The sequence below is a fragment of the Aspergillus chevalieri genome, chromosome 2 (assembly GCF_016861735.1).
Source record: "Aspergillus chevalieri M1 DNA, chromosome 2, nearly complete sequence".
NCBI lineage: Eukaryota > Fungi > Ascomycota > Eurotiomycetes > Eurotiales > Aspergillaceae > Aspergillus > Aspergillus chevalieri.
In genome coordinates, this window is record NC_057363.1 from 3,696,247 (window position 1) to 3,720,130 (window position 23,884).

At 51.6% G+C, this 23,884-nt stretch overlaps 7 protein-coding genes across 7 annotated transcripts; 3 read left to right on the top strand and 4 right to left on the bottom strand.

Moving 5' to 3' along the window:
• Positions 1–3,736: 3,736 nt before the first annotated feature.
• Positions 3,737–4,530, bottom strand: CAO1 (peroxisomal copper amine oxidase; the record flags this gene model as incomplete). The annotated part of the gene is made up of 2 exons (XM_043275340.1): positions 3,737–4,092; positions 4,146–4,530. Coding segments are annotated over 2 exons (741 nt in total), but the record flags the coding sequence as incomplete, so codon positions are not given.
• A 2,154-nt stretch (positions 4,531–6,684) lies between these two features.
• Positions 6,685–8,290, bottom strand: ACHE_21276A (CCR4-NOT core DEDD family RNase subunit POP2; the record flags this gene model as incomplete). Its single annotated transcript, XM_043275341.1, has 2 exons — positions 6,685–7,662; positions 7,736–8,290. The coding sequence occupies 2 exons, from the start codon at positions 8,288–8,290 to the stop codon at positions 6,685–6,687; spliced, it is 1,533 nt and encodes a 510-aa protein (XP_043134340.1).
• A 359-nt stretch (positions 8,291–8,649) lies between these two features.
• ACHE_21278S (NADH dehydrogenase [ubiquinone] 1 beta subcomplex subunit 3) lies at positions 8,650–8,987 on the top strand (the record flags this gene model as incomplete). The annotated part of the gene is made up of 2 exons (XM_043275342.1): positions 8,650–8,741; positions 8,831–8,987. The coding sequence occupies 2 exons, from the start codon at positions 8,650–8,652 to the stop codon at positions 8,985–8,987; spliced, it is 249 nt and encodes an 82-aa protein (XP_043134341.1).
• Positions 8,988–9,371: 384 nt separating this feature from the next.
• On the bottom strand, positions 9,372–10,967 carry ACHE_21277A (WD40 repeat domain-containing protein; the record flags this gene model as incomplete). The annotated part of the gene is made up of 1 exon (XM_043275343.1): positions 9,372–10,967. One exon carries the CDS (start codon positions 10,965–10,967, stop codon positions 9,372–9,374), a length of 1,596 nt encoding a protein of 531 aa, XP_043134342.1.
• Positions 10,968–11,350: 383 nt separating this feature from the next.
• On the bottom strand, positions 11,351–13,309 carry ACHE_21279A (acyl--CoA ligase; the record flags this gene model as incomplete). Its single annotated transcript, XM_043275345.1, has 5 exons — positions 11,351–11,680; positions 11,737–12,225; positions 12,275–12,547; positions 12,599–12,976; positions 13,034–13,309. The coding sequence occupies 5 exons, from the start codon at positions 13,307–13,309 to the stop codon at positions 11,351–11,353; spliced, it is 1,746 nt and encodes a 581-aa protein (XP_043134343.1).
• A 1,346-nt stretch (positions 13,310–14,655) lies between these two features.
• On the top strand, positions 14,656–17,122 carry ACHE_21280S (uncharacterized protein; the record flags this gene model as incomplete). Its single annotated transcript, XM_043275346.1, has 9 exons — positions 14,656–14,773; positions 14,831–14,919; positions 14,968–15,116; positions 15,163–15,287; positions 15,332–16,213; positions 16,266–16,303; positions 16,357–16,542; positions 16,591–16,944; positions 16,988–17,122. The coding sequence occupies 9 exons, from the start codon at positions 14,656–14,658 to the stop codon at positions 17,120–17,122; spliced, it is 2,076 nt and encodes a 691-aa protein (XP_043134344.1).
• A 1,018-nt stretch (positions 17,123–18,140) lies between these two features.
• On the top strand, positions 18,141–23,512 carry ACHE_21281S (putative Rho guanyl nucleotide exchange factor; the record flags this gene model as incomplete). The annotated part of the gene is made up of 2 exons (XM_043275347.1): positions 18,141–22,466; positions 22,514–23,512. 2 exons carry the CDS (start codon positions 18,141–18,143, stop codon positions 23,510–23,512), a joined length of 5,325 nt encoding a protein of 1,774 aa, XP_043134345.1.
• Between the last annotated feature and the right edge of the window lie 372 nt (positions 23,513–23,884).

A 23,884-nucleotide genomic window follows, 5' to 3' on the forward strand; every position in this document is an offset into this window, starting at 1 on the left:
TATTGAATAAATTATCTCGATGATCCTTTCGATATTCCAGAGACCCTAATTCTAGGGACTCCAAGTCCATTTCGGGAAATTACACCTGCTGCCAAAAAAAACTGGAAAACGTGCTATAGTTATCCTCCGACGAAGGATTAGCAAATTGTGAATTCCGCCTTAGTTATCTTCCTGAATGCGCTGACCATCCGCCTCAAATTTCGCAACAATTGGACCATGCACAGAAAGGCTTTCAAAGCTATGTTTGGCGATGCTAGTTTTGAAGCAAGAAGTGATGGATATCTCGATGACCGACAAGGCAACGCCCAGGCTATTATCGAGGTGAAGCCAGTCACATGAACAAAGAAATCAACTCTTTTCCAAATGCAAGAGAGCGTCCAATTGGTGGCTTGGATCAAAAGTGATGGTGAAAAACCAAATGCACTCAAGAGAGTGTATGACTTCCTCCATCGAACCGTTTCTACTACAAAGTAACATCTGATGCTGATTGAGAGATAGGTGTCTTTATGCCTCACAAGACCGGCATGGGATGTTCCTGACAGTTGCTCAGTACAATGGCGACTCGACTACACCAGGTACTTGGAAGATAAGGATCATCAAAGCGAAATCCGGACTTTTGTGACTATGCATCAATTTGGTCCCTGGAATACATTGGATGCAACACACATGAGCCATCTGGGACCTATTATGCTGGCAATATCACTCCGTGCAGACGATGGAATTGGAAAGAGCAAATCCTGATCAGATCAAAAACTTATTTCTCAGTCTGGAGGTAGTAATAGGCAGTCTGTGAAAGGCATATGGTTAGAAAGTGGCTTTATTCATCTGCTTCATGTGTTAATATCTTTCATAGATGTCTTGTAAGATGCTCGTTAATCTGAGATATCCCATGCATTCAGATCACACATTGAATTCCATAACTTGATCATGGCATGGCAATAGATTGACCCTTCGCGAATCGATAAGCTATGTCCTATATCCCATCTAGAGACACTAGTAACTCCTTCGCAGGACATGACACGAATTAGTTTCCAGCACCAGGCCCTGCATTGAAGAAACGAGTCTTTCACTTATCACACTAAGAAAGAGACCAGTATTTCAAGCTCAACGCCTCAAGCGTTTGAACAATGCCATTAACAAACCCTGGAATTTGCCTCTCACTCTATTCATCTGGTTCGTTGAGCTCGAATTAGTGCTTAATGAAGGGTATGGAGAAACTGGTGCAATGGCCACTCTCACAGCGTGCTTTGACATTTCTTTCCAGATACCAGGTAAAGCGGTCTTGTAGCTGCAAGGGAACCTGCCTTTCCCACAAGAACAGAGTGGCTGTTGTCCAAATTCAACAGAGGTGGGGACTTTGCCGCTTGTTAAGCATTCGCAAGACGGCTTATGGTTCCAATCACAACAGCGCTCAACCATGACTGGTAATGCATGTTTCCATTGGAGGAGTTCGCTTTTATTTGCTGTTATGGATAAGAAGCCCTGTTGTTGAATCGTGTTGAGTAGTGGTACCATTTTTGGAATGGTATCCAATAAAAGCGGCAAGACGGCAACGTCTAGGACAACATGCTGACAGGACATGTCCAGGTGGAGAGAAGACATGAAAATGAGTATGTGGACCCCTCCCTCCTCTGGACTGCCAAATGCCAGAACATCATGACGTCGGACTCCATTCATACCTGTAGAGCATGAAAATAATGCTAAAAGCGAGTCTTTGAAATTTCCCAATCATTGAAGGAGGCATCGGGAACCGTGTATCGCGTCAGACTGACGGAGAAACTCCCATAGACATGAAGCCGGATCCTTTAATGAGTTACTACGAACAGAGGGGATCTCGTTGTACACCATCCTGAATAGAGTGTAGACATGAGAGCATGTTAGCGAGTTGTGGTGTCGGTCAAGGCTTGAGTAGCGTTGGTCGCGTTCAAGCGTATGGTCCTCTGCCCCAAATCCACTGACACAGACTGCAGATGATCGAATCTGCTCACGCTCAGGCAGATCTGCTTCTATGTGTGGTAGTGAAGGGTGCGTGACCAATATCTCAGGGTGAAATATTCCCATTCGGCGGTCTTGCTTAAGTATCTCCGCTGCCTCCAGGTAGAAGCCGCCATGTTGGGCCAGATATTCAATCATGGCACCAATAGACACTCTGCATGACGCGTTCATTTTCAAGATAATAACCCTCTCCCAGCGGTTAGCTCTGCAATTCTGGCGAGAATCACGCAATTCTCTGGTTGCAATTGATCAAACGATCTCACCGACCCAGAGCGAAGGATTGACAGAGCCTCTTCAGTACCGGTCATCTGTCAGTGGATCAAGCAAACAAAACGACGTTAGGGCATGTGATGTACAGCAGTCTGTGCTCGTCTGGCTTGGATGCTGGTCGAATGAGTACGGTTCACACTAGATTAGGGGCCAGTGTAATTATTCAAATATATTCTCTCCCAAATTTGTCCACTAATTACATATTCCTCGAGCAACTTCAGACCGTGTATGCCAATGTTTTCCAGTTTCCCTTTTCTCATCAAGCGCGGGTCGGTGGGGTATCCTGCTGTATCATACGTCGCAACAGTGTGGTCAACAATTCCTCTGTCGCCTGGAAATCAGCGTTGGATGCGGAGAACAATCGTCGTAGCAATAAGTACTTTTGCCTATATACCTTTGCCCCAATTTCAATAACCTCGAATTTTCATTGCACCATTCCTGGTTGATCGAATTGCTCCCAGAGAGCACGTTCCGCAGCCAATTCATCATTGTATCTAGGTACAGCATTCTGAAACGCGGCATACCAGCCCGGCATGTCGAAAAGCCCAAAATGCGCTTTTGTGTATTCCCAATATTCCGGATACCACCCAGCGAATTGCCAATCAACAATTGCAACAATATGGCCATTGCGTATGATGATATTACGTGGGCAAAGATCTCCATGGGTGAAGCAGGTCCGGTATTGGCGAGAATGGCACTGCGTGACAGATTCACCATACATTTTTGTACAATCCTCCAATGGGATTTGTCCGCGGAGAAAAGGATAAAATTCTTCATTGTTGAAAAAGGGGCCAAAAGCATTGTACCCCACACGGTAGTCAAGACATTGTCCTAGTCCTGCTGAAGCAACAACCCCTTTCTGTGGCGGCTCGAGAAGTCGGAGTTGATCGATGTAAGCAGCAACTTGTTTAACAATGGCATGCTTTTCAGTGGATGATAAATTGAGACTAGCCCATATAGCTTGGAGGGTAACCCCCTGGATGTATTCCATTTCGATATGAAGGCGTCCGCCAACGCAGTAGGTTCGATGAACTTTCGGAACAGGTATAGAAGTGTACTGTGCAACGTGTTTCAGGCCTTCAAGCTCTGCCGACTCACACGGGCCTTTGATTATTCGGGTTTCGCTCACTCTCACTACGCTCGGTCCTAAGGAGCCAAAGCGCTTCTTGCCCAACCAAAGCCGAGCTCGAATAAAAAGAGATATTATTCGCTCAAAATATTGGCATGATGGAGATTTTTAAATGAAGGCGGATGTGCAAGTTAAAGCTGGCTATCAAAGGTCAAGATGAATGGGCTTTCTCCTGGCCGGAATCCTGCATCATCAAACAAAGCAATACTCCGCTAACCCATTCCAAAGCAGAGGAATCACTTTCAGCACCCTCAACGCACTACCCGTCGAGGAAAAAATTGCAACAGAAATGGAATCACACCTATAACCCAATCCGGCCTAAAACAACCCGAATAAAACAGCCTAAACCAACACGCTTTCCCCCTCACTCCTCTTCTTACACCCACACGCATCCACCCCCTTCGCAGCCTGCGACGGTGTCCTCGCAAAACTGGGCGGTACATCCAACGCCGGGTTCCTCGTGAAGAAGTTTCTCGGCCTTAGCAACACGGTCATCGGTTCTGCGGGCATGATTGGGAAATCTTCAGGGGATGGGAAATGGGTCAGGCCAAAGGTGTGCCAGAGGACGATGTCGGTGTTGTCGATGCTGTTGGATGATGAGGCTTCGGCTTCTTCGATCCAGGCGGGGAGGCCTTGCGAGGGGTCGCCGGAGGTTTGGGGAACGTGGCGGCCGGCGGGGTAAAGTTGTTCGTCGGAGTCTGTGTGTACCTATTAGTAAGTGATCATTGTTTTTGGGAGGTGAGGGGCTTACACTTGGTAACATGTACAGCGTGTCTGGCGAATCCAGCTCGCTTCCAAGCCAAACCACCCGGCTTGGGGAGGAACGGCGGAACCTCGCGACTGACCAGCTTATAGCACACGGGTTTCTTGCTGTATTCGTTCAACTTGTTCGTGTTGGCAATTTCCCAGGTACGCCCGGTATTTCCGTCATAATCGGACATTGCCTCGCGCGGCGTGGTGTACTTCGTCTTCTTCGCAAAGAATGCATTACCGTATTTGTTCTCTGCGCTTCCAGCTTCACCAGGGCCGCGTGTCGCATCGACCTGGAACACGGTGTTGTTTGGCCCGTCGATGTTGGGATCCAGGCGCAGACAGAATAGATGCTGATGGTTATGCGCGTTAACACCCGGGTACACTTCCGTTCCCCAGCCGTTTGTGTCCTCGCCTGGGTTCAGAGAATACGTATTAAGAATGCCAGTCAACTTAATATCCAATTGCACGGTTCCGTCCTGGTGGAAGATCCAGTACACGCAGTACTCGTAGTTCGCAGCTGTGAAGATGTGCGATATGATCAACTTCCGTCCACGGGTAACGACCATCGATTCGTCACGGAAATCAGTATGCTTGAAGAGAATGCCTGCATCTTCTTCGTGGATACAAATCGCGTTCTTGATAATCGTGCTCGCACCAGCTTTGTTGACGAACGCCGCATCCATGTAGTGAATGGCACCCTTGCAATCGCAACCTAAGGAAAGACTGTTGGTCATGTAGCCACCGCCATACTCTCCAAGATCGAACGCGTGTTTCCGCTGGTGAGGGTGCTCCGGGTTTCCGTAGGGAACAACCATCTCCGCGAGAGACAGACGGTAGAACACAGGACGGACCGTTCCTTTGTCGTTGAATGTGATGTTGTTTAATACGATGCCTTCGCGGTAGTTGAAGCCAACATGGATGTTCCAGTTTTGCCAGTCGATAATTCGGTTATTGATTTTGAAAGAGACGCCTTCGGGCTGCGTGATGTGGATTGGCTTCAGGTCCTTCCGGAAACCACCCTCCCGTTCGATGGCTTCGGGATGGTAACTGTTCGGGGGCGCCTTGCTGAGCGGTCGACGCACAGACGGGATATCAATGTGGATGATCTCCTTGGTCTGGGCATTGTAGATTGGACAGAAGTCTAGCGGGTAGGTATACTGCGACTCATCAACACTAGGCCGGTAGTACATCAACGCCTGTTGTAGCCGGATCCCAGTGCCAAAGCGCTCATCGTATCCAATCGTCCATGCTGAACCTAATTAACACCATCCAATCGCCTTCCAGAAAGAAAGAGGAAACTCACGATCACAATAAACCTTGCCCATATCCTCCCTCGGAATCCCGAGTATCCCACACTGCTCAATAACCCTCTCATCCTTCCTTACAATATGCTCCACCTCCTGCAAATCCTCCATCGTAATCAACGGCTGCACGCCCTCCGTGTGCTTCCAGCTCACAATCTTCTTCTCTCTCAAATCCACAACCCCATCATACAACTTCCCGCTCGCATCAATAGCAACGACGTCAGCAGCTCGCATCGGTCGGGATGCTGTGGAGGGTTCCTTGAGCCAGGCCATCATCTGCGCCTTGCGGGGCTCGTAGAGGCTGACGGCATTGAAGTTGAGATTGCCATACTGGCCACGGACGATGGAGACTGCGATGTCGATTTCGGTGGTGCTGAGGGGGTCGAAGGGATGGGGAGGGGGGTTCGTTGCGGTAACTTGGTGGGCGAGTTGTTGGATGCGGTCGAGGACCATTGTGGTTCGTTTTGCTTTCTTTGCGGGTAGTGACAATGAGGGAAGGAGAAGTTGGGAAGGTCAAATATCGAGACAAAGGGGTATTTATATTACGCCTCCTCTCCTCATCCATGGCTGGATGTATATAGCTACAACGCATACATATCAGTGATAGTAGATAAGACCCGGATCGCTTCTCCGCATTGGGTATAGCGTGCAGTATCGCATCACATCTTCCAAAACGGAAACTGGTCCCTATACTGCAGAACACCGGGTTGTATGGCACATAGCCGCCGGGATGAATTGCCCGGTGGTGCTACTGCTCACTGAAAAATATCATCTAGACTCAGCTGCGCAGGGATAGTCGTATCATGATGGTAATAAGCCGTTTATGTACGACCCATAATACCCCGTGCAGGCCTACCAACATTCAACGGAAGAAATAATCCATTGCCAGCCCTAAGAACTAACACCATACACCCCCTCCATGAACACCTACCTGTCCAAGGCAAGCCAGTGACATCACATCAAGACCACGGGACGATGCCAAAGGCATGGAACGGTAACAAAAGAAAATGCAGACAGGAAATGGCAAGATCAGCACAATGTGCCGTGCTATGTACATGCATCAAACCGTATGGATTCCACGTTGCCCAACCAGTCATCGTGACTAACAAAAGATCAAATGACGACAATCGTCTCAAAAGGAGACAAGATAGAGAAAACTGGAGAACAAAGGACGAAAAGAATCATAAACTCCTCCCACCGGATCCAAACTCAGAATACTTCAACAACGCCTGCCTACGACTTGGCTGCCTGGAAAGCCCCCATAAGTCCACCCCCAGGAGTCAGGGCACTCATACCGAGACTATGGTGCTGAGGAGTGTGCGCATTAGGTGTGCTAGGCGTCCCGGTGGCTGTGTAGATGGTAGCTCCGTTTAGGTTGGGGGTATGGTGAGGTCCCATGTGGTATGTAAACGCAGGCATCTGGCCGTTCAAACCCCAGATCTGCCCCGAGTACTTGTTCTCGTCAATGCTGCCGTTGAAGACAATCTGGCGCATCTTCCAGTAAATTTCTCCGGTGACGAGAGAATCCGACCCAGCCTGATGGGCGATGCCAACCCGCTTAACTCCCAATTCATCGGCAATATCTTGAAGACCGGACTTCTGGCCGAGGTTGGTGAGGATCTGTGCGGCAGTGGGTGTTAAAGGCGTGTCATTCACGGCTTGATTGCGACCGGCGTGCTTCATCAGGTATTTAATATCGTACAACGACGGGAAGAAGATATTAAGGAGTTTGTGGAAGTCCTCTTCCTTATCCGGAAGGGGATTGCAAAGCATAATCTTCATCAGGTAACCAAAGTCGTAACCAGAATGGAAAGAGATCCAGTGGGCGTCATCCAACAAGACCAGACCCGAGCTGATCAGTAATGCTCCAAACTCGAAAGGATCAATTCCGTTCTTGTCATGTGTGGCAAAGTCGATACCAGCCTTGGCGAGCATGGCCGTCGACTCCTGCGCGTACATATCATCTTCCAACGAGAACTTGAAGTTGAATTGCCACGTGCACGGAGCGGGCACCAAGCTGTTCCCGTACGGCTGTCCATTGGAGTCTGTCGCGTTCGGCGGAGGAACCTCACCCTCCGGGGAGAAAAGCGTAATACCAAGCTGGATCATCTTCAACAAATCAACGTTACACCGAAGGGTCTGGTAATGGTAGTCCGCTTTGTTCGTAAAGGCACCGATAGGACGAGCGACGATTCCGGGGAATTCAGTATCCTGCATCACCATCAGATCAATATCGATATCGCTGCACACTACAACACCCCAGATTCAGTCACCGACAACCTACCATACTAATGTACGGATACTTCTCGACCAAATGCCTCAGGACCGCCATCTCCTGTGCCAAGTTATGCTTCCACACATCCCGTATCCGCGTTTTGACCGCCGCCCCGGCCTTACTCTCCAACGCCAACCGCCCATCATGCCCCTGATGTAATTGCTGCTGCTGCATCTGCGCCCCTCTCGCAAACCCCATCTGCGCCGCATGACTCGCCAACCCAGTCCCGCCGCCATCACCACCAGCACCACCAGCGCCTGCAGCCGCCGCCGCTGCGCCCGCAAATCCAGCGACAGACATGCCGTTTGTGATCCCCGCTGCGCCGGACAGCGTGAACGGGTTGATGTTGGTGTTTGGGTTTGCCGCGGCGAAGCCCGGGTGGCCGCCTAGGGAGGGAGGGGGAAGAGCGGAGTTGGTGGATTGGGCGTGGGCTGCTGTGGGGTGGTGTTGAGATTGTTGCTGTTGTTGTTGCTGTTGCTGGTGCTGGAGGTGGGCTTGTTGGAGTTGTTGGGCGTAGGGAGCGCTTAGGCCTGAGGGCCCGTATCTGCCGACAGGAGGGGGCATGGTCGTGTTATCGTATTGTGTTGCGTGGCCAGTTCGTACATCTGAATAACAGAAGAAACTGTAAAGGACTGCGGTCTCGTAGAGATAATCCAGGTAGGCAGACAGACGTGTGAAGAGACGAGGTTCCGGCACCCAAAGGCGGACAAGCCTGTATTCACCGTATCGGGTTTAGCGCGCCAAGCACGTTCTCCCTCTCAACTTCCGTAGCTTCACTTCGCCGTTTATTCCTAGGCCCTCTATACCTCGATTGTCGCAATTGCTGCCGGAACGTGTGCGGAATCACGATCTCCTCTCGTCCTCCATATCTATCCTCTAACACACCACAAAAGCCCCCCTCCTCCGCACCCACTACCGCAACCATGGCCAACCCCACCGGCTTCGACATCAACGAATTCAAGCGCGCCGCCTCCCCCCGCTCCATCTACGCGAAAAGAGACCCCTGGGCTCGCAAGTATGTCTCCCTGGCTCTAGCCTGCCTCCATCCCTTCCACAATCCATGGCGACCCACAACGCAATCTGGATACAAGCTAACAAACACAGCGAAATCTGGAGATACACCGGCCCGTTCAGCCGATTCAACCGCTTCAAGGGTCTTTTCCCGGGTTTCGGGGTTGCGAGCGTTGCGTTTGCGGGTTACTGCGCTTATGAGCATTTCTTTCTGAAGGATGAGCATCATCATGGGGAGGGTCACCACTAGGTGGTTTATTTGAGGGGTTGAAAAGAAGGGATGCAAAACAAAGCAGAACTGGACTGCATTGACCGACATGTGGAAGAGATGGATACCCTGAGATTTATGGATGACTTCTCCGTCCAGGCTGAACGGCATGCTTGTTTGTGTATGCTGGGAGATACCGGGGCTGGTAGAGGGTTATCTGCTACAGACGGCGCTTGGGTGGTTGATTTGTCGGGTGTATATAGTGTATTATGTTTGCATGAATGCTTTTGATTCATTTCATTACAGTCGAAGTGTACAAGTATGACTCGGGTACCCATGGTGGTAACATAAGCATAAGCATAATTCATTCGCATATGGTTGGTCCATCATATCTATAAACAAACCCATAAACCTAACATAAAGTGTTTATTCTTCAAAAACCAACGCAACCCCATCATCACCAGCAGTAACCACTCTCTTTCCATCGCCACCCTGCACAAATCCCATAATCCCCCCACTTTGCTCACCCTCCGAATTCTCCATCAATCCAGCATGACCCTTCCACTCAGTCAACAATCCCTGTCCAGCAGCAGCAGTGCCACCACGTGCGTCCCACCGTCTCACAACACCGTCCAATCCAACAGATGTAAGGAGCCAAGAGCGCGATTGACCAGTTGCAGCAGAGACAAGCGGGGAGGGACGGCCGAGCGGTTGGCCCGTGGCCGGGGCAGAACCGGGAGTCCGGTTCTGCAAGAACTCAACCTTGACGACGGCGGTGGCCTCGTGGGCCTCTTTGATATGGCGACGGACGGCGAAGCGGTGGGCTGTGTCGAATAGGGCGATGGAGCCGTCGACGGAGCCCGCGGCGAGGAGGTTCAGTGGTGGGGAGGAGAAGGAGAGGGTTTCAATACCGTCTGCCTGGGCCTGCAGTGAGGCGAGGAGGGTACCCGCGGCAGAGGCACCGGTCGAGGACTGCGGAGCGGAAGCCTTGGTCTTTGCCTTGGACGACGACGCAGCGCCGGGAGATGAGGGCAGACGCGGCAGACCAACAACCTTGATATGACCCTCTGCACCACCAACAGCCGCAAAGGCACCAGACGGCGCAACAGCAACAGAGTACAATCCCCCATCAACAGCAAACCGCTGATCCTCAGGCGTCAACCCAACAACCGCACTGCTCCCAGCAGAGTACGAAATCCCCACAGCAGCCGCAGCCCCGAACACATCATACACATAGAACGTCCCATCCTCGGACACCGTCGCCAGAAGCTTCCCATCCGGCGTCCACGCACCCGCCGTACAAGACATCGTATGTTGGAAAAACGACTGCACAATCGCAACCGGCTGCGCCGCATCCTCCCCATCAACCCTAAACACCCAAACACTTCCATCATTCGCCCCAATCGCAACAACATTCCTCTTCTCCTCATCCCCCTCCCCACAAGGACACACAGCAACCCAGTTAATCTCCTCTACCTCCTGCGCCTCACCAACAAACTCCCACTTCCTCCCATCCCCGCCCGCAGACCCATCCCGCCACGCACGCAATTTCCCATCCAACCCTGCCGTAACAACATACTCCCCCCGCGGCTCCGTAAACCCAACCGCATTCACCGTATCACTATGCCCATCTAGCCTCGCAATCCCCTCAAGCCCCTTCCTCTCCGCTCGCGGCTGTGGATCAGACTCGTAACTCGCCGGCAGCACGGGCCGTTCGTGTGTCGGCGTAGAATCAAAAATACACGCGCTGTCATCGCCCGAGCCTGTCACCACGATGTTATTGTGGAGTGGGTGCTGGGCGATGCAGAAGATGGAGTCTTTGTGGTGGTCGAAGTGCGCGAGGGAGTCGTTTTGGAGGACAATTTCTTGGGGCTCGAAGTCCATGTTTTGGTCACCTTCGGGGTCGGCTTCGCCTTCGTCGTCGGATTCCATGGGGTGGTCTTCATCACGCTCGACGATTTCTTCGGCGTCTTCGGCGTTGAGGTAGGCGTCTTCTTCTTCGTGGTGGTTGTTGGCGGACATTTTGAGGGTTTGGGGGGTATTAATGGATTAAGAGGAGAGGGATGTGGTTTTGGTTGTTTTTTGGAGGATTCCTGCCTCTTAGATATATACAGGAAGAGTAATTCACAGGATGTTGACAATCAGAGGCTGTAGAAAAAAATCAATACTCCGCTTAGAAATTCAATCTCCCCGCGGAGCAAACACTGCAAACATGCCACCAGGTAAACAACTAGGGATGCTACATTCTTCGCAGAGATTGTAGAGATAACCTGAATCCTCTAATTATATTGAGATTGATTATGCTATTTACAACGGCATTTGCCAAAGCCGAATTGTATACGAAACGACCAAGTTTATATCGCAAACGCAACCAAAATCAAAAGCAAAACAGAAGCAAAGAAAGTCTACAGCCTAGGACCACTCTTCCTCAGAGCCTCCTTCTCCTGATCCCGAAGCAATCTCCGCAGAATCTTCCCACTAGGACTCTTAGGAACAGCATCGATGAACCGAACGCCGCCCTTGAGCCACTTGTGCCGAGCCTTGTGCTCCTCGACGTGCTTTTTGATCGCCTGCGTAGTAGCCGCATCGTCGGGACCGGCTTCAGCGGACTTGACGACAATGGCCTTGGGGACTTCGCCCGCTGCGTCGTCGGGGATGGCGACGACGGCGCAGTCCGCGACGGCGGGGTGGGTGAGGAGGTGGGCTTCTAGTTCGGCGGGGGCGACTTGCAGGCCCTGTGGACGGTCAGTTGCCGTTCTACGTCGTTATTAGCCCGATGAGAGGTACATACCTTGACCTTGATCAATTCCTTGATACGGTCGACAATGAAGATGTGCTCGGACTTGGTCTTGGGGTTCTGGCGGATGACGGCCTCGTCACCGGTGTGCATCCATCCATCCCGGAAGGTCTCCTTGGTGGCCTTGTCGTTGTTGAGGTAGCCCAGGACGACACTGGGGCTGCGGACAACCAGTTCACCGGGTGTGTCGTAGGATTTGATTTCCTGGCCTTCGGGAGACAGGATGCGGACTTCCGCGCCGGGCATTAAGCAGCCCGACGAGCCTAAGAGGAAGTCCTCGGGGTGAGTTGAGCAGACGACAGTCGATGTCTCCGTGAGACCGTATGCTTGCTTGATAGTCACGCCGGGGTAAATCTTGAGGTATTCGTCGACCGTTTCCGGGCCCAGTGGTGCGGCACCAGTGTACAGGCTCGAAACAGAGCTCAGGTCATACTTGGTGCACTGGTCCTTGTTCCGGAGCATGTTGATAATGATCGGAGGAACCTGCGACAAATTAGCCTCTTTCTTTTGTCACATTAAGAACCGTATATACCACAAAGAGACAGGAGATCTTGAAGTTTTGGATCGCTTCGAGGTACGACTTCATTTCGAACTTGGGCAGCACGACAATCTGGTCACCACGGTAGACACCAGTATGGCAAGTCGCTACCAGCGCATAAATATGGCTCTGGGGCAGAAGACCAAGCGAAACATCGGTGTAAAGCGGCTTTCCGGCGGGAGTAACAGATTGCCGCCATTTCTTCTCGTACAACGTGAGTTGAAGAACGTTCGCAATGACATTCCGGTGAGAAATCATAACACCTTTCTGTAACGGCTGTCAGCTTTTGTCCATGTTCTCAACGATCTGGCAACCTACAGGCAAACCAGAAGTGCCACTAGAGTAGCAAAGGAACGCCGTCCGACGAGCAGCCTCCCCAGCGTTCCAGTTCAACTTTTCAACTTTAGGAAGCGACTTGCCCGCCTCCTCAATCTGAGCCAGTGTCTTGTATCCAGGGGGTGTCTTGGGGTTGCCCATTTGCGGCGGCAGATCGATCAGGTAAATCTTGTCCTTTGGGAAATTGGCCAGCGACGCAGCCTCGAGAGCTGTTGGGAGAAGAGGCGTAGAGGTAAACAGGGCCTTGGGCTTTGCATCCTGCAATTGGTACTTCAATTCAGGGCCCGAGTAGACGGCGTTGGCAGGGGTCACCAGACCGCCCAATTGGTGGACAGCCCAGGATAGAGGCAGGGTATCGATCTGTCGCAAAAAGCATGATTAGCTCGGTTCTTTTTCCAGGATGTGGTAGAAACATACCGTGTTGTAACAGAAAATACCCAACACCTTATCCCATTCCGAACCCTCGTTAGGCTGGAAGCCCAGCTCCTTTGCCAATCCGCGAGTCAAATGCTCGACCCGGTCCACGACCTGCAATGCGGAGTATGACTTGCCGGTAAAACCGCAGGTAAAGGGGTCACGGGCCTGATCCAGGGAATACCGGCCGTAGGATTCATTGAGCATGAACTCGCTGATTGGGATATTATCCGGGACTTGAGGGAGCGTGGGAGCCCATGTGGGAGGTGTAAAGACCATGTTGGCGGTGCGGAGATTTATTAGCGGAGATTATAAAAAGGTATGGAGCAGAGCACCGGCAATAACCGAGAGAGATTGGATGGGATAATCAAGTGAAATGTATGTAGACTGTGTCAGAGAAGAGGATGAAGGAAGGAAGAAGAGGACAGAAGGAATTGAAGAGGAGAAATAGCAAGTTGGAGATCTTCGGCAGATGCGATGCGGGGAATCATCTTTATATGAACGGGAAGAAAACGCGCTTACCGGGGTGAACTATATACGGGGCACCGTTACTATGGGCCACTGCGAGTCCCCATTAGTTGTGCCAGTGATGCACTACCAATTCCGCGGCCACTGCAAAATGATTACTATTCGCCGAAACAGTCCTCGGCCAGGCTGCGGATTGCGGAAAAGCGTGAAATAACCGAGGGCGTTTCTTTTAAGAGTTAGTGTCCCTGCACTCCACTGTCTCCACAACCTTAAAGTACTCTGTACTTTCGCAATTTGTCCATATTGGTCACTGACCGTGTCCTTATGCGGAAAAAGAAGAAAAGGTTGATGAGGATGTTCAACAGGGCCCATACTGCCCCCATAACACGGCCGAGATCTTGTTCCTTCATCTCAGGAGAACGCCACTCGGTTACCCGAGGCTTCGGAGTGGGTGTGCTGGGTCGTCATAAGCTCCAAGTTAATTCCGCAGGGTTCTTTGTCCTCTGGCCCTAATGCACTCTTCGCAATACAATTACGACGCGATGTTTATCGTATGCAGGATTATCTATATTAAGGGCAGCATAGGAAGTGAGGTGAAAAACATCCCAGCAAAACGTACGATGGCCAGAGGAAGCGGTCACTCCGCAAAACTTAATGCATTTTGGCCGACAAACATGGCAAACTGTACAAGTACATCATCGTCCAATCCAGGTCTCTCCTCAGGAATGATGGCTCTTGCATTCCAGAGGCACTCTCAGAATTCTCTCTAAGCGACTGTAACAGGAAAACCGAGAACATGATTCGTCTATTTTCGAATGGTTCCAGAAGTAACCCATTGCGGCCGCACTTGTGGAGATATATTCCCGCTCCTCTGAGCACCAAGCCATTTTTAGAAGCGACAATGAAATCAATCGTATCAGTTCAATCCAAGCTCTTATACTTGTGTGTTACTGTGAATATGCATCCTCAATAATAAAAAGTATTATGCAATTCAGTGGTCGAGTGCTCAGTTTTCTTTTCGTCATGATGGGATCAGAGAGCGTGACCAAAAGTCACGAGACCTCACATCTCTAACTTCCTGAGGCCACCTATATCAGGCCATTTCCATCGTGCTCTTAGTTTTGTCACCCTTCAACGACGTTTTCTCCTTTAATTCGATGAATAGAACCGTTTATATAGACATGGCAAGACCAGTTAGGAAGCCTCGCAGTCCATCTGGTCCATCCGGGCCTGTGAGAGCGGGTCGTATAACTAGAGCCCGAAAAACTACTCCGGGTATGTCAGTCTAATATAATCAATATACTTGGTCACAACCGTGCTAACACTTGACAGTCTCACCTATCAAGATCCAAGCAGCAAAGACAGTTGTTGACCTTGATTCTGCTCCACCGGTCGACGGAGAGCCACCAGCTTGGGCAGAGGTTAGTCGCTCCGATTTATATTGGAGTAGTACGACTGATGATTGCTAGACTCGCCCCGAGCTATGCGACGCTCTTCCTTGGTTCCGGTCTGTCCAAGGTGGAGTATATCATAATGGCGGTTTTTGCTGGGGCTTTCTCGTGGATGCAGACTGCGGTATACGTTCTTATATTGGTGACGAGGTCATCATTACTCGAGTGTAAGTATATCATCCTTTGTTTCTAAATCTTGTTTAACCCTTCTAGCGGTGGTGGCTGCACCAAAGATGCGGACGGAAACTTGGTCCTCCTCAGAGACCAAGACGAAAGTTGCTTCATGACCAGCATTATAAATAGCAAGGAACATAATGTTCCAGTCGGTATAATTATAGGTAAGATGTCTATACATGTGAAGCAAAGATGACTAACATTATAGGTAACCGCAACGTACTTCTGGGAAGAAAGCTTCCCCATCGATACAACGTGATGGCCTACTTCCGCGTCACGGATATCTGGTTTGAGAGAATCGGTGGAAAAGCTGGAGGGAAGGTCCGCTTCGAAAAAATTGACCTTGAGAACAAGAGTTGGTGGGCAGAGAAGGATTCCCCTCCACCATCGCCTATTGAGAAGCGGGGACCTGATCTCAAGCCTGAGAAATTGCAGTGCCCAGAATGCTCCCAATTGAGCACCCGGATCTACAATGAAGGTTGGATGTGCCTTCAGCCATCCTGTAAGTCCTTCTGGGCCATGGAAGACTCAGCTTCCCCAGCGTGCCTCACCTTCCACCCGGATTTCCTGAATTATCGTGCCGCTCCGGACCCAAGTTTACAACCACACTACAGCTTGGTCCCTAATTTACTGTCTACCATACATGAGCATGAATTTGGCACCAGCCTCTCACGAATTGCTTGGAGAGGCATCGTATGCCCTCAATGCTCAAAGTGCATATCACGCAGATTCTGGAGAGGCTGGAGATGCACAGATAATGTTACGACTGGGCCAGACTGCAATGCTTGTTCGTTCGAGAAAATGATGAATATCCAACCCATCCCTTTACGCTCAGTTATAGATGATTTCGAGCTGGGTCCGATCAAACGAACCCTTTTCTTCGATCCCAAGTTTACGATTCCGGAAATCGACGATTCATCACTATATCCGTATCGAAAGCTCACATATCGCATACCGGGTGTAGGCTCTCTCACCCATTTTGTCTCGAACAAGGCCATCAATAGCCGTCAAAACGGGCCCAACGATCTCTTTCAGCAGCTTCAGATTTCTGACCTGGGGCTTCGACGATATCCACTGCAGCAGAGCGTCGGTAAGTCTACTACTCCAATCACATCTGCTGCTAAGTTGACCCTTGTCTGCAGTTCCTGGAACGCTTACTGCGCATTTTGCTGTTAACTTTGTAAGTTGCGAATACCACGCGCCATGCTATTGAATTAGCTATTTATTGAATAGGGAATGCCATATAAATACGTGGTTTCCGTGGACTCTAAAGGGTTTAGTGAAGCACCTGATGAGATCTTACGAGCGCTGGGCCGTTTGAGCTGGGCAACTGAGAAATCGGTTGTGGATGCAGGAGATCCGTTTCTCCCACCGAACGAACTGCTTATGCTAGGTTATTTTGAAGACATGAGAATCGGGGTAAGTGCTTTGACTTTGTAGAACGCTGCTTGTTACTGACATGCTCAGTATCATGATGACGGGGAATCATCATTGGGACCTACCATCGCAACGCTTTCATTGGGCGCAGCAGCAACTATGTATATTCGGATGAAGTACAAATACTATCATGGATTCAGCAAAGTGAGAAAGCTTCTCGACGATGACCCCGTTTTGCAGGGTTGCCGGTTTGAGAGTGAACGAAGCACACTGAAGGAGCAATTCAAAACCGGTGAAATTACGAAGGACGCCTACGATGCCTTGCGTCGAGAGGTCCTATTCAAACACGGCAGGAACGGAGAAGCGCCTCCGATTATCAAGATGGTGTTGAATCATGGCGATTTGGTCGTGATGCATGGAGAGAAGCTCCAGAAGTACTACGAGGTATGCACCGTGACTGTGTACGGTACCCTTGCTGACTGTCCAGCATTCGGTGGTTCCCGACAAGAAACTGCGATTTGCATTGACAGCACGATATATCAAGCCCGGTCACGTCGACGAGCGAGAATTGAAGAAGGGAGAATTCATGCTTTCACCTGACCAAGTCTATGACGGAAAATAATCTATCTCAAACGCCATGACTGGTCTATTTATACTAGCTCCCGCGGGATGCCGGCAGCCAGCTAATCTCAATTGCTCTGACCATACCTCGGAGTATTTCCCAGCTAGTTAAGGGATCTCTATATTTTCTTTTTTTCTGATATCACTGTTCTAATAATACCGCACGATTGCATGCAGAGATGGTGGATCCCCGGCCATTTATTGCTGGCTATATCGTTATTTCTACTCCGTATTGTTACTCCGTTTTTATTCCTGTGGCTCAATGTCTAAAATGGTTCCCTTGCTAAATGAGCATCCTGATACGGGCACAGCAGAATACGAGCCATTGATGGAGAGGATGTCCTTGGCAGCGTGGCAGAGGGGTTGCAGTGAGGATTGGCGTGGCTATCTTGACCGTTTGTAGAAATGGCAAGAAGATAATTGAAAATAATGATAGAGGCAATTCATATGGGCCACTGGGATATTTGCCCGACGCAGTAAACATCTATGTAGCGGTACCTGTCGACACACTATAATCACCGCCACGTCGCAGGTACCGGTACTTGCATAGGCATAATTTGTATAGAGATTGATGCTCTTTCTTGTATTTAAAAGTAAATATCGCAGCCACTACCGTTGTCCCGCTCTGCTGGGTCCGCGTCATTTATGTGCACAGCCGCGTGTGGAGGAGACGGACTACACAAGAGAACATCTTGTGGCTGTTATCCCTTCCTCCTTCCCTTTCTTTTTCTCTCTCTCTCTGTTGACGACCTCCGGATGAGGCTCTTCCTCGTCCAGTTCTCTATGATATTCTTTATATTCGGTCCTTACTTGCCCTTTAATTATCTTCAGTGAAGTATCTCTTATCTCGACACGCACGCACAACACACACACCCGAGCCCGATCCCCTCTGTAGGGCGACCGGAAAAGGCCCACGCAATTCTCCCCTCAATCGTCCTCATCCCTCGTTCTTTTCGCCATTCTTCGCTGCCTCTAGTTATTCCTTTCCATTCCGACTGCGCTGAATTCGATAAGCGATTATGTCGTATTCGAGTGGCCGTCAGGCCGCCTCCCCCAATCGCTACGAACTCTATACCCCCCAACAGACCCAACCACCCCCGCTTCAGCGAATGCCCAGTTACGACGCTGGAGACGACGCTGGCTTCTTCAACTCGCCCCGTTTACAATCTCTGCGCACAATGGATTGGGATACGAGATATGGCGGGGGTGTAAACGGTGAGACACAGGGTGCGGATGCCTGGGAGGACCGGTATGGAGCAGGGACCTCCCCTCGAGCCTCTCATGGCCGGAATCTATCGCAGGGCTCGTCTCGGTACCAGTATGCGCCGTCCATCTCGACCTCGCGCCCTTACAACCCCCAGGAATTCGCCCTCCCGCCGACCCCGTCGCAGTTTGGATTCAACAACGTAACCTACTCGAGCTCGGGTACACTCAGCAATGCAGGCCACCAGCCGTACAATCCCGCGGCATACCAGCCAGCCGGTCTCGCTGGGTATGGGGGTTCGCAGAATGTCCAACGCCAGGCTAGTACCATGGCGTCGCCCTATGCACAGACACCCTCGACTCCGCTATCCTTCGGGCTCCCTTCCCAGCAAATACCGCCCCCGCCGCCTCCCCGCGGGCCAGATCATCCCTATGGAAGCCGTCCATCGGTGTCATACTCGGCTGGTTCAGCTGATGGTTTATATGGTTCGGGTGCTGCAGCACCATCGCAACTGGCTTACAGCACGACCTCTGGATCTTCGTTGTCGAACAGCACTGCGTACGCTTCGAGAGATTCGATTACCGCGACTAGTTTGGGTTCAATATCTTCGCGCTCGTACTCCCGTGGATCACAAGGAGCCGCCTACGTACCGCAATCCCCCCGTCGCACCGCACCGACCACCTACAACGAACTACCTCCAGAGCCTCCAGCGCACTCCACCCCCACCGAGGATATCTTTGCAAAACGACCCAGTTTCTCTCGTCCGGCCTCTGGGCGGTCCCTCCCAACACCACCAGGGCAGCAGTCGCCCCGCCGGACAGACACCTTGACGCGGCACCCGCAATCCCGTCCTTTACCTGGTCCTCCAGTGGAGACAGATCTCGATGCAGCGCCAGCCCCTCTGGCTGGAACGAGTGGGATAGGTGATTTACATACTGGACCAGAGGAGGAGATGAACTATGACGACTTGATGAAGGAGGTTGAGGCCGCAGTTATGGACGGGCGGATTGGCTTGGCGGGGCGACATAACTCAGGAGGGTCGCGTTCTGGGCATCCGCAGGCGATCGAGGAGGAGGTTGACGAGATGCTCATTCCATCGCCCCAGCATGCGTCCGACGACAGACATACCAATGGCAACATGGCAACGGGGACGGGACAATACGTCAACTACGATGCATACAGCGACGAGAGTGATGCGGAAGCCGCGGCCGGATTGGCAATGTTACAAATGGCAGAGGAGGAAGAACGAGCGGAGGAAAGTCGCCTGCGCGAACGGGCACGACGGGAGACAAATGATTCGATTTTCAGTGCATACGCAGCCCGTTCCTCGGACCGGGCACCTTCGCCGCGGGACGATCTCTATGCGCACTATGACAATGGTTACACGCCCCAAATGCACTATGGACATGATGAGTATTACGATGGACCCGAATACGTCGATGAAGTGGACGATCACGACAGGGTTGCAGCGGGGGTTTCGGGGTTGTACAGAGACTCCGAGATGTCTACTGATGAGCATGGTGATTACTCTGACGATTATGACTACCAATCAATGCCTACCGAACCTCGCTACTCGATCAACCATGCCCGAGTGGACGCTGGCGGAACTGGCGGCCTTGCAGAACCTGGTGCTTTCACTCGCCGCATGAGCTTTGACTATGGCGATGAAGGTGATGTCGCTCTGTCTCAAGGTGCTGATGTCTATCGCTCAGGTAGTGAGAGTTCCGACAGAGGAGATCATAGGGAATTCTTCTTCCATCCTGGAATGCGGCCGCTGCCGCCTGCACCTGTTGAGCCGATGAACAACGCCACTGTGGCTCCGCATCTGATGCCGGCAGGCACGTACCGTCGCCAGGAGCCAATTGACCCTCCGAGCCGCACGCAGTTAGCGCAGGCTTACACCCCAGACTCGTACGAACAGGCAATGCCTAGCCCGACGCAGGTCCCGCGCTCGACTTCCTTGTCAACCCACCCTATCGGTCCCCGCACCGACCCCCCCATCCGATCCAAGACTGACGCAGACCGCATCAAGTACAAGCAGCAGCAGGAGTTGATCCGCCAGTCACAGTTTGGCGGTCTCCGGGCTGACGCCTTCCCCCAGGATTCCGACCCTGCGCTGCTCGATCTCCCTACCATCCCCGCAGCCCGACGCAAGAAGTTCAACCCGGCCAAGTTGTCGTCTGACCATTTCAAGAGATGTGCGGAGCCGTGGGCACTCAGCGCGGTTGTTGCTTGGATTCGAGAGATGGGCGAGGGTGAGACGGACCTAAAGGAGCACGCTATCGTGGATGCGATTGTGGCGCTCTTCACGCACAAGGTTCCGACAATGAACATCGCCGATGCGGAGACGCTAGCTGCTCGCGTGGTCAAGAACATGTTGGCGGAGGAGGCCTTGATTAAAGATGAGGAATGGGTTAAGTTTGGTAACGGGACGCTATCTGGCGTGCTGTTCCAGATCACAGGGACAGGATGCTACTCGTCGCGATTGCACGAGCAGGAAACGGAAGTGTTTGGTCGCTGTTACTCGCACCACTGCATGCGGACGCTGAAGAAGGTCAACTTGAAGGCGCAGATGATGGAGCCGCAGAAGAAGATCGAGGACTGGGTGACCTTCTACAAGGTTCCCAAGGAGGTATGGGAGTCGTATCCGAAGAAGGAAATCGATCGCCAGAATAACCTGCACGAGATTGTCACCACGGAAGATGCCTATATCGGACAATTGGATATATTACGGGAACTGTATCGTGATCAGCTGGCAGCTATACAACCGTCCATCATCACGCCGAAGCGACTGAACAAGTTCTTAGCCGATGTCTTTGGACGAGTCGATAGCGTGAAACGCGCCAATGAGGACTTTCTTCTCGCGCAGCTTAAATACCGCCAGAAAGAACAGGGCCCGTTCATTGTTGGATTCAGCGATATCTTCCGAGAATGGATCCGGAAGGCCAAGGCAACGTACGTCGAGTATGCGGGTACTTTCCCATATGCCAATTTCCTTGTTCGCCGGGAGTCCGAGCGGAATGTGCATTTTAGACAGTTCTTGAACCAGGCGCGGGATCACAAGTCGTCGCAGCGTTTGTCGTGGGATACGTATCTCAAGGCTCCAATTACGAGGATCCAGCGGTATACGTTGTTACTTTCGACGATTTATAAGAACACAGTCAAGGACTCGGAGGAGAAGTCGAATCTTGCGCAAGCGATCGAGGAGATCAAGCAAGTTGCGTTGGAGTGTGATAACAAGGTCGGTGAGATGAGCAAGAAGGTTGATCTTGTTGAGCTTTCGACGAAGCTGCAACTTAGACCGGAGATGAAGAAAGAAGTGGAGTTGAACCTCGAGCACCTGGGTCGCGAGATTATCTTCCGGGGTGACTTGCAGCGGCCAGGGACGAGAACTCGGTTCCTTGTCGATACGCATGCCATTCTGTTTGACCATTATTTTGTCTTGGCGAAGAGCGTCACGGCCCGTGATTCATCTAGGACAGCCAAGTTTGAGTATTTCGATATCTCGAAACTGCCTATTCCGATGGACCTGCTTGTTCTCGAAAGTACCAATGATGATCCAGTTGTGAAATCGTCTGTCCGTGGTGTTTCCACAGTCACGCCTCCACATGCTGCGCGCGCAAATACAATGGGACCGAACCCTTTAGCACATACCAACAGCACCAATTCTCTGGTCCCGAGTACGGTCCTCGAAAGTCCTAAGGACGACAAGATCCTGTACCCGTTCAAGATCAAGCACTTGGGTAAGAACGGGACGTACACGCTGTACGCCTTTTCCGCCCAGAACCGCGCAGAATGGTGCGACATGATTACCGAAGCGAAAACGAAGCACGCTGCTGCGCTGTATGCCCAGAATGCAGAGCCATTCCGGCTGCGGGTGTTGGCGGACACTGCATTCGCGAACTCTGATCACCACGCCGGGTCCAAGAGTGTGACTATCGAGGGCACGCCGCTGGACCGCGCCATCAAGTCTGTGGAGGAGAAATATGCGGGCCCTGGACCTAGGCCGCTGCCGATTTGCAAGACGAATGTCAACTGTGCTACTGTATTCCAGCAACCGCCTGGGCGGATGATGTGTGCTATTGGGACGGATAATGGTGTTTATTTGTCGGAGTATAATGACCCCCGTGGTTGGGTTAGGGTATGTCACCGCCCCCTTTCTACCGTAGAAAGAAGCTAACAAACCAGACCATCCCCATCGGCCGAGTCACCCAAATCGCCGTCTTCGAAGAATTCAACGCCTTCCTCCTCATCTCCGACCGCTCCCTAATCGCCTATCACCTTGACGTCGTCTGCCCCGCAAACGGCGTCTCCCAACCTCCCAACGAATCCGCCCGCCGCGCCCCCCAAAAGCTTTCCGGTCGTGAAGTCGGCTTCTTCGCCGCCGGCCGCATGAAAGACCGCCTGTTGATCATGTACAAGAAACGCGACGGTCTCTCCTCCACCTTCAAAGTCCTCGAGCCCGTCCTCCAGAAATCATCCTCCTCCAAACACCGCTTCTTCACACACATCCACGCCCGCCGCTCGCAGACAGAGTTCTTCCGCGAATATGACGAGTTCTACATCCCCGCCGAGTCCTACGCTATCAACATGTTCCACTCGTCCCTCGCCATCTCAACACACCGCGGTATCGAAATCCTAACCATCGACAAGAAACAAACCTGGTCCGTCCCGGACTTCCGCTCCGAACAACCAGACACACAAGCCTACCTCTCTTCCATCGCCCAGCGCATCAAAGACCTCCGCCCCCTGGGCATGTTCCGTCTCTCAGACAGTGAATTCCTAGTCGCCTATGCCGAATGTGCCGTCTACGTCAACAAACACGGCGATGTAAGCAGAAGCGTGGTCATGGAGTTCGTCGGCCGCGCACATACAGCCTGTCTGTATGGGAAATTCCTCATCCTCTTCAACGAGGATTTTGTCGAAGTCCGCAACGCTATGAACGGCCGTCTGCGCCAGGTCATTCCGGGCCATAACGTTGTCTGCCTTGACGATGGCAGTAGTCTTCCTGGTTCTGGAGCCGGAATGGGAATGGGGATGCCGGCTGCGGGGCTGGGGAGTGGGCTGATGATTGGTGCCTCGGGGGCGATGATGGGGCATACGGTTAAGATATGCATGCAGCATCCGGAGTACGAGAGGGGGCAGCTTGTGTTGGAGCTGGTGGAGAATGAGGGGCAGAAGGATTAGCCCCCTCCCCCCTTTCCTGGTTTTGAGTTGCGTTGGTGCTTGAGGCTGTTGATTTGCATTTTTGTCTATGTATGAATGAGGCCTGCTTATGTTTTGATGTTTTATTTTTGGAAAATACCCCGCTGCATCTTGTGTCTTGTCTTGCATACTGCATATCTGCATATCTGCATACTGGTACATACATACTTATGTGTATATACGAACTTCTAGAGTTACTGGCAGTTTCGCCTTCTGGGTGCCGCTGCTTTTATGAGGGTGCTCTTGTGAGAAAGATGCACACTGGGGACGCTTTACTCCAGTCCACAATGAGTATTCATAACTATTGTACACATGCGAGTGCTTGAGCTAGAGTGCTTGCTCTATCTAGTTACC